The sequence below is a fragment of the Xenopus tropicalis genome, chromosome 8 (genome assembly GCF_000004195.4).
Source record: "Xenopus tropicalis strain Nigerian chromosome 8, UCB_Xtro_10.0, whole genome shotgun sequence".
Taxonomy (NCBI): domain Eukaryota; kingdom Metazoa; phylum Chordata; class Amphibia; order Anura; family Pipidae; genus Xenopus; species Xenopus tropicalis.
In genome coordinates this window covers 144,024,368-144,034,163 of record NC_030684.2, presented here as the reverse complement: position 1 = coordinate 144,034,163, position 9,796 = coordinate 144,024,368, and the positions used below count along the sequence as shown (strand labels likewise).

The 9,796-nt window shown below is 47.9% G+C and overlaps 1 protein-coding gene across 1 annotated transcript in view; it reads left to right on the top strand.

The window, feature by feature from the left end:
* Positions 1-6,041: 6,041 nt before the first annotated feature.
* The window catches only part of LOC116406950, a 5,370-nt gene continuing 1,615 nt past the window's right edge, over positions 6,042-9,796 (top strand). Inside the window, exons 1-3 of the mRNA XM_031892129.1 lie at positions 6,042-6,123; positions 6,961-7,112; positions 9,091-9,277. Coding sequence (XP_031747989.1) covers positions 6,975-7,112; positions 9,091-9,277 — 325 coding nt within the window. The 5' untranslated portion in view covers positions 6,042-6,123; positions 6,961-6,974. The remainder of the gene's footprint in view (positions 6,124-6,960; positions 7,113-9,090; positions 9,278-9,796) is intronic.

The following is a 9,796-nucleotide window of genomic DNA, read 5'->3' as shown; positions in this document are numbered from 1 at the left end:
TACTCAGCCCAACTGCCCAAGAATTCTCATGCTACTCAGCACAACTGCCCAAGAATTCTCATGCTACTCAGCCCAACTGCCCAAGAATTCTCATGCTACTCAGCCCAACTGCCCAGGAATTCTCATGCTACTCAGCCCAACTGCCCAAGAATTCTCATGCTACTCAAGGCCCAACTGCCCAAGAATTCTCATGCTACTCAGCCCCAACTGCCCAAGAATCTCATGCTACTCAGCCCAACTGCCCAAGAATTCTCATGCTACTCAGCCCAACTGCCCAAGAATTCTCATGGCTACTCAGCCCAACTGCCCAAGAATTCTCATGCTACTCAGCCCAACTGCCCAAGAATTCTCATGCTACTCAGCCCAACTGCCCAAGAATTCTCATGCTACTCAGCCCAACTGCCCAAGAATTCTCATGCTACTCAGCCCAACTGCCCAAGAGTTCTCATGCTACTCAGCCCAACTGCCCAAGAATTCTCATGCTACTCAGCCCAACTGCCCAAGAATTCTCATGCTACTCAGCCCAACTGCCCAAGAATTTCTCATGCTACTCAGCCCAACTGCCCAAGAATTCTCATGCTACTCAGCCCAACTGCCCAAGAATTCTCATGCTACTCAGCCCAACTGCCCAAGAATTCTCATGCTACTCAGCCACGCACCAGTCCCTCTCCAGAATAGATTTGGCCTTACTTTCCCCAGAACTCCTACCAAAAGTCAGGGAAATTACATTTTTACCGAGAGCCATCTCAGACCACGCACCGTTGCAAATACGGCCTGAATCCACGAGTAGACAATGGAGACTAAACGCTCTCTGGCTAAAAATCCCTGAAATCACACACGAATCTGAAGAGGCTATTAAACTGTACTGGCTAGACAATCAGCAATCAGCTTCCCCCCTGGTATTATGGGATGCCTTCAAAACAGTAATGAGAGGTGCCCTGAAGGCAGCCATTGCTAAAGCTAGATCACACTCTAAAGACACCCTACTAGATTTGGAGGCAGCCGTGAGCTCCTATGAGACAGTTTACACCGCCGATCCCACTCCAGAAAACCACGCTAGTTTCGCAGACGCCCTTAGACGGCTCAACTAACCAACCAAAAAGCAACTTCTCCACACGACTAGTACTATGTTCGACTATGGCGATAAAAAAACGGCAAACCATTGGCTTTTTAACAAATTCTACGCCTTTACACATCCACTGCCCACTACTCCAACACAGAGTTACATAACTACCTTAATAGAATCCCTTTACCCAAGCTATCACGCATGCAATCGAGATATATAGACTCTCCTATTACTCAATTTGACATAGCAGAGGCTATTATGTCTCTTCCCGCAAATAAGTCCCCAGGCCCAGATGGCTTTATTGCAGAATGGTATCGGTCCCACATCTGAGAAATAGTCCCAAAACTGCACGAAACACTACTCTATGCCTTTGATGAATTCTCCCCAAATCATTCTCAGAAGCAACCATTGTAGTTATCCCCAAACCCGGAAAAGATCCAACCCTGTGTTCTTCATACAGGCCAATTTCTTTACTCAACATAGAGATCAAAATCCTCGCAAAAATCCTCGCAAAACGCCTAGCCAAAGTAATCTCCACACTAGTAGAACCATATCAAACTGGATTCATGCCAGCAAAATCCACAAGCTTTAACCTTAGGAGACTATTCCTCAATCTGCAACTGCCTCATGAAAATAAGGGCTCCAGATTGGTACCATCTCTGGATACAGCCAAAGCCTTCGACTCCATTGAATGGCCCTATCTTTGGGAGGTAATCGCTAGAATGGGGTTTGGTCCCTCTTTTGCCAAGTGGCTTAAGCTGATGTATAGTGAACCCAAAGCAGCTGTCAAAGTAAACGGAATTCTATCTACCCCATTCCAACTCACCAGAGGTACCCGCCAAGGATGCCCCCTCTCCCCACTACTTTTTGCCCCAGCGATCGAACCCATGACAATCCAGATTAGACACTCCCAGCAAATTAAAGGACTCATATACAAGACTGTTGAAGAGAAAATTTCTCTATATGCAGACGACACCCTGTTATATCTAGCAGACCCCAATGGCTCATTCCAAGCAGTACTACACATAATCAAGTCCTTTGGTACATTCTCAGGCCTACAGATCAATTGGGAAAAATCTTCCCCCTTGATGGCCAAATCCCAACAATGACAGACCCGGACTGCACGCTCAAAGTAGCTAATAGCTTCAAATACTTGGGAATAACGGTTCATAAAGACCAAGCGCAATTCCTGGAACACAACTTACGCCCACTATACAACACTGGAAAGTGTTTGACCCTGAAAACCCAGCCTCGATTTTAGAAGCCCTTTACTTCACCTCAATAGAAAGTATGCACAATGCCCTATATAGAGCAAGGAAGGATATTAGCCCACTACTCCCAGTTTCAGATGCCACCAAAAAAGCCTGGGACTCCATGACCCTATTACCCAACAAAACAGGAATAATATCACCTGACGTCCCTCTATGGGGAAACAGTAACCTGACGCAATTCGCTTCTTTCCCAGAAGCAGGATCCTGGGCTAAACTTGGGGTAAAGCGTATTGACCACCTATATACAAAGGAAGACCTACACACCCTACCTCTCCTGTAGCAAATGACCCCCCGACCCGACTTGTCTAACCTTAGATACGCACAGATTACACACCTATGTGGCGCACAGTTCCAACAACCACCAAATACACAGCACCTAGAACTAGAACCGCTGACAGCCCAGACAAACAAACCAAACTACTCTCAAACTCCTACAAAATCCTGATCACTAAAAGGTATGACCCACGGCCAAGAGTCAAGCTTAAATGGGAAACCTCTGGGGTACACCTAGACCCCGAGGACTGGGAGGAGGTCATTAGCAACTTATACCAGCCCCTAATAAGTACAAGGGACAAGCTTATACAATTTAAAATGATACACCAGACCTATCTCACCCGCAAAAGCTGCACGTCATGGGGAAAACCGACAAGCTTACCTACCTTGCCAGAGGATCTCCTTGGACTGATTCACCAGCTACAATAATATAACAACCGTTACTCTCCAACCCTCTCTCTTTCCTTCCTTTCCCATTTCCATTGTTGTTGTAAAACTCAATAAAAATCAACCTTTAAAAAAAAAAATTCATAGTAGCAGCAGTACTATTGGCCCATGGAGGTACCATCAGTTCAGGCAGCTGAATCCTTTAGCAGAGGTGTCAGGGAGTTGTTATCTTGTTACCTGCCCATTGTTCTGCTGATCGGCTGCTGGGGGGGGGGGGGGGGGTGTGGGGGGGGGTTGAAATCACTTCAACTTGCAGCGCAGCAGTAAAGTGTAACTGAAGTTTATCAGAACACAAGTCACATGGCTGAGGGCACCTGGGAATGGAAGGGAATGGCTATGCCCCCAGTCAATATCAAGATCTGTTTCCCCTTTTATAAATTGCATTTAACTGAACCCCAATCTGACAATTACTGGCCTGTGAGTCTGACATCTGTAGGGGCAAGTTGTTAGAAAGTTTGTTCAGAGATCACAATCAGATAGTATGTACAGTAAGTATCAGGGTACAGTAAGTATCAGGGTACAGTAATTATCAGGGTACAGTAAGTATCAGGGTACAGTAAGTATCAGGGTACAGTAATTATCAGGGTACAGTAAGTATCAGGGTACAGTAAGTATCAGGGTACAGTAAGTATCAGGGTATAGTAAGTATCAGGGTACAGTAAGTATCAGGGTACAGTAAGTACCAGGGGACAGTAAGTATCAGGGTACAGTAAGTATCAGGGTACAGTAAGTATCAGGGGACAGTAAGTATCAGGGTGCAGTAAGTATCAGGGTACAGTAAGTATCAGGGTACAGTAAGTATCAGGGGACAGTAAGTATCAGGGGACAGTAAGTATCAGGGTACAGTAAGTATCAGGGTACAGTAAGTACCAGGGGACAGTAAGTATCAGGGTACAGTAAGTATCAGGGTACAGTAAGTATCAGGGTACAGTAAGTACCAGGGGACAGTAAGTATCAGGGTACAGTAAGTATCAGGGTACAGTAAGTATCAGGGTACAGTAAGTATCAGGGTGCAGTAAGTATCAGGGTGCAGTAAGTATCAGGGTACAGTAAGTATCAGGGGACAGTAAGTATCAGGGTACAGTAAGTATCAGGGTACAGTAAGTATCAGGGGACAGTAAGTATCAGGGTACAGTAAGTATCAGGGTACAGTAAGTATCAGGGTGCACTTTGTGCTGAGTCTCTGTATGTACAGTAAGTACCCGGGGTGCCGTGTTGCTGAGGGGAAGGGATGTGCCGGGAAGTCACACAGGGCTAATTTCCTTACAATAAGGGCATAAACAAAATTATACAGGATAATTATTTCCACCCCCATGTGTCACCGTGCAGGGAGAGATCAACAAACTGTCAGATTGTGTGTGTAGTATGTACGGTATGTACCCGGGATTCAACAACAGGCAGCCAATTATATCCTTAATGGGACCGCACTGTGCAAAGCCCTAATGGGGGAGGAGCTCAGGGTACTGTGGGTAATAAACTGATAAAGGGAATGGGCTCAGTTATGGGGAAAGGCTGGCCCAGTTGGGATTGGTTACACTGGGGAAGGGGCAGTTAAGGGGGGGTCACTATATATAAATATATAAGGGGGGGCAGTAATGAAATAGAGAAAGTACAGGGAAGAGCGACTAAGCTGATAAAGGGAATGGGCTCAGTTATGGGGAAAGGCTGGCCCAGTTGGGATTGGTTACACTGGGGGGGGGCAGTTAAGGGGGGGTCACTATATATAAATATATAAGGGGGGGCAGTAATGAAATAGAGAAAGTACAGGGAAGAGCGACTAAGCTGATAAAGGGAATGGGCTTAGTTATGGGGAAAGGCTGGCCCAGTTGGGATTGGTTACACTGGGGGGGGGCAGTTAAGGGGGGGGGTCACTATATATAAATATATAAGGGGGGGGGGCAGTAATGAAATAGAGAAAGTACAGGGAAGAGCGACTAAGCTGATAAAGGGAATGGGCTCAGTTATGGGGAAAGGCTGGCCCAGTTGGGATTGGTTACACTGGGGAAGGGGCAGTTAAGGGGGGGTCACTATATATAAATATATAAGGGGGGGGGGCAGTAATGAAATAGAGAAAGTACAGGGAAGAGCGACTAAGCTGATAAAGGAATGGGCTCAGTTATGGGGAAAGGCTGGCCCAGTTGGGATTGGTTACACTGGGGGGGGGCAGTTAAGGGGGGGTCACTATATATAAATATATAAGGGGGGGCAGTAATGAAATAGAGAAAGTACAGGGAAGAGCGACTAAGCTGATAAAGGGAATGGGCTCAGTTATGGGGAAAGGCTGGCCCAGTTGGGATTGGTTACACTGGGGGGGGGGCAGTTAAGGGGGGGTCACTATATATAAATATATAAGGGGGGGGGCAGTAATGAAATAGAGAAAGTACAGGGAAGAGCGACTAAGCTGATAAAGGGAATGGGCTCAGTTATGGGGAAAGGCTGGCCCAGTTGGGATTGGTTACACTGGGGAAGGGGGGCAGTTAAGGGGGGGGGGTCACTATATATAAATATATAAGGGGGGGCAGTAATGAAATAGAGAAAGTACAGGGAAGAGCGACTAAGCTGATAAAGGGAATGGGCTCAGTTATGGGGAAAGGCTGGCCCAGTTGGGATTGGTTACACTGGGGAACGGGCAGTTAAGGGGGGGGCACTATATATAAATATATAAGGGGGGGCAGTAATGAAATAGAGAAAGTACAGGGAAGAGCGACTAAGCTGATAAAGGGAATGGGCTCAGTTATGGGGAAAGGCTGGCCCAGTTGGGATTGGTTACACTGGGGAAGGGGCAGTTAAGGGGGGGGGGTCACTATATATAAATATATATGGGGGGGTAGGATCCCAGCCATGATCTGGTCCAACCACCTTAGAGTCTATTCCTAGAATAGGTAGGGCCATTCCAGGCTAATTGCTGGGGAGGGGTGGGCATTAGGGCCCTGGGTGTGGGCCAATAGGGTGACACCCCAATCTGTATATATAAAGGGCACCCAGTCACCTACCTGCTGTATCTGGTTTGGGTGCAGCACAAAAGCCGCTCGTATCTCAGTACATTGGGTCGCCGCACTGTGACAGGTACGGTACCGCCTTCTCTCTGCCTATGGGGAACCTCTGTAGCAGCATTTAAAGGGGAAGTTAAACTTAACCTTTTAGTTGTAATTTATGTTTCTGTCTCAGCCTCTAGCAGCTTTTTGCTGTCTGTACTGCTATCTGGTTGCTAGGGTGCCAGTTCCTAGGGAAGGGTTGGGATGACTGGTTAGTGTGGAGTTTATGTTTGAATATTATTGGCTATTCCTGTTATTCTCCTGGTTTCCCTTCTCCCTCCATTGTGGGTTAATTCAAATTAAAGGGTAAATATCCCTTCCTTTTTGACACAAGCTTACTCTGTAGGGATTGCACAGACTGAAAGGGAACCATGATGCTCTGCCCGGGCTCCCCGGGGCCAGATCCCCACCCCTTTAGGCTCACAGTGTAACACAGACCCTTCCTCTAGTCGTTCCATTGTGAAGTGATGGATTCTGGGTTGTCACTATGGCAACCGCCCCCATTAAGACCCTGATCCAGAATATAGTGGAAACTTAGCCCTCTTTCTCTTCCCCGATCCTCCTAGGGTTGCCAGTGATGTCATAGCTCCACCCCCTTTGTCATCAACCACCCCCTTTGAAGTCATGGGCTACCCGCCTATGTCACTGCCCCCTGCTGGCCAATAAATTTCTTCTAAAAAGGTGGCCACCCTATTGGGATGGTCTGACCCTGTGAATGGGAAACTCGTCACTGGTAGACTTGAGGGCAATGGATTAGGAACTGCCCCCTCAGTCTGCTCATACCCTGTATAGAGAGCCGAATGCCCCCCCAGGCTGGATTCCCAGTACTCCCTGACCCACCAATAACCAACTGTTCTATTGCCTGCAGGATCAGAACCAGCCATGTCTAAGCTTCTCATAGCCTTCCAAAGAACCATTGAAACGTTCACCAGCCACTGCGCCCAGAGCTCCCCCTGTGACTCACTGAGCCCTGAGGAGTTCAAGAACCTGGTCCAGAAGGAGCTTGCAGATCTTGCTAAGGTACTGGTACTGAGAGAGCTCAGCCCCTGGCACAGTTGCACTTTCAATGTTCCCAAGGCTGGCACTTTATTGGCCAAACCAGGGCTATTTAGGGCTGTACATTATTTCCTATTTGTCTGTAGATAGGTGGAACTATCTATGTTGCAGGCAGTGCCAGTAGCTCCCAGTAATACCCAGCTCTGCTCTCAAGCCCAATGGGGGACAACCATGGGGGAGAACAAGGGCTTGTGATGGAGGTCCTGCAGGAACATCTCCCAAGCATGGAGGCTCCTGGTTTTCTAACTTCTTCACCCTTTCTAACTTCTTCACCCATCTCCCAATCATCTCTCCTCTCTCTCCCTCCCCTCTCTGCTCTCTACCCTCCCCTCTCTGCTCTCTACCATCTCTCCTCTCTCCCCCTCCCCTCTCTGCTCTCTACCATCTCCCCTCTCTCTCTCCCCTCTCTGCTCTCTACCATCTCTCCCCCTCCCATCTCTGCTCTCTACCATCTCTCCTCTTTCCCCTTCCCTCCTCTGCTCTCTATCATCTCTCCTCTCTCCCTACCCTCTCTGCTCTCTACCATCTCTCCTCCTCCCATCTCTGCTCTCTACTATCTCTCCTCTCTCCCCCTCCCTTCTCTGCTCTCTATCATCTCTCCTCTCTCTCCCCCTCCTCTCTCTGTTCTCTACCATCTCTCCCCCTCCCTTCTCTGCTCTTTACCATCTCTCCTCTCTCTCCCTCCCCTCTCTGCTCTCTACCATCTCTCCTCTCTCTCCCTCCCTTCTCTGCTCTCTTCCATCTCTCCTCTCTCCCCCTCCCCTCTCTGCTCTCTACCATCTCTCCTCTCTCCCCCTCCCTTCTCTGCTCTTTACCATCTCTCTTCTCTCTCCCTCCCCTCTCTGCTCTCTACCATCTCTCCTCTCTCCCCCTCCCCTCTCTGCTCTCTACCATCTCTCCTCTCTCCCTCCCCTCTCTGCTCTCTACCATCTCTCCTCTCTCCCCCTCCCTTCTCTGCTCTTTACCATCTCTCTTCTCTCTCCCTCCCCTCTCTGCTCTCTACCATCTCTCCTCTCTCCCCCTCCCCTCTCTGCTCTCTACCATCTCTCCTCTCTCTCCCTCCCCTCTCTGCTCTCTACCATCTCTCCTCTCTCTCCCTCCCCTCTCTGCTCTCTACCATCTCTCCTCTCTCCCCCTCCCTTCTCTGCTCTTTACCATCTCTCTTCTCTCTCCCTCCCCTCTCTGCTCTCTACCATCTCTCCTCTCTCCCCCTCCCCTCTCTGCTCTCTACCATCTCTCCTCTCTCTCCCTCCCCTCTCTGCTCTCTACCATCTCTCCTCTCTCTCCCTCCCTTCTCTGCTCTCTACCATCTCTCCTCTCTCCCCCTCCCCTCTCTGCTCTTTACCATCTCTCCTCTCTCCCCCTCCCTTCTCTGCTGTGTAATCTGAATTTAAAGCTGTTCCAGGAGCATGGTGCAGGTAGAGAAAGCTAAAATGGCAGCTACTATCTTAAACACATATATATATATATATTTATCTGCACAGAGAGAATTAATCAGCATACAAGTAATGTATATTTAATGCTATCTAGGGATGAGGGAGCACAGGCTGTAATTATACAGAGAAGGACAAGGCAGGGGCAGGTTCCCAGTACAGGGCTGGGGTTCCCAGTATAATCAGCAGCTCCTCCCTTAGTTTTGCCAGTGGCAATTCCCATATTAAGCACAGAGGGCAGGGTACGCCGACCCCCAGTGGGTGCACAAAAATGCACAAAATCTTCCAAAAATATAGAATAATTCAGTTGTCCATATTTCTGAAATTACAGTCAAAAATTCAGAAAAGGTAAGTAAATCAGGTACAATTCAGCAGGTACAGCCCCCTACGTTTGCTCTCAGGTACTCACCCCCTATGTATAAAGTAATAAACTGGATTTACTGGCCCTTTAGTCACTGGGTCGGAAAGGATCAATGCAGTGATACATTCCTATTGGCTCTTTTCTTTAGGGTTCCAATCACCCTGAAATTATCGAGTTGATTCTACAATCTACACAGCGGGAGCAGCGAGTGGATTTCAAAGAGTTTTTGGTTATTCTTAAAAATGCAGCAGTGGTTTATTATGAATCTGTGAAATCCAATAAAGGGCTGTCTCTGTTTGAGGCCCCAAAAGAAAACTCAGAAGCAACTGAACAAGGTAGGTGTTCCCCTGTACTAAGCACAATTCAGCAGGAACAGCCCCCTAAGTTTGCCCATAGCCTGTACAGAGAGATACCATAAACCTATGGCACACAGGGATTCCCCTGTACTAAGCACAATTCAGCAGGAACAGCCCCCTAAGTTTGCCCATAGCCTGTACAGAGAGATACCATAAAACTATGGCACATAGGGATTCCCCTGTACTAAGCACAATTCAGCAGGAACAGCCCCCTAAGTTTGCTCATAGCCTGTACAGAGAGATACCATAAAACTATGGCACATAGGGATTCCCCTGTACTAAGCACAATTCAGCAGGAACAGCCCCCTAAGTTTGCCCATAGCCTGTACAGAGAGATACCATAAAACTATGGCACATAGGGATTCCCCTGTACTAAGCACAATTCAGCAGGAACAGCCCCCTAAGTTTGCTCATAGCCTGTACAGAGAGATACCATAAAACTATGGCACATAGGGATTCCCCTGTACTAAGCACAATTCAGCAGGAACAGCCTCTTAT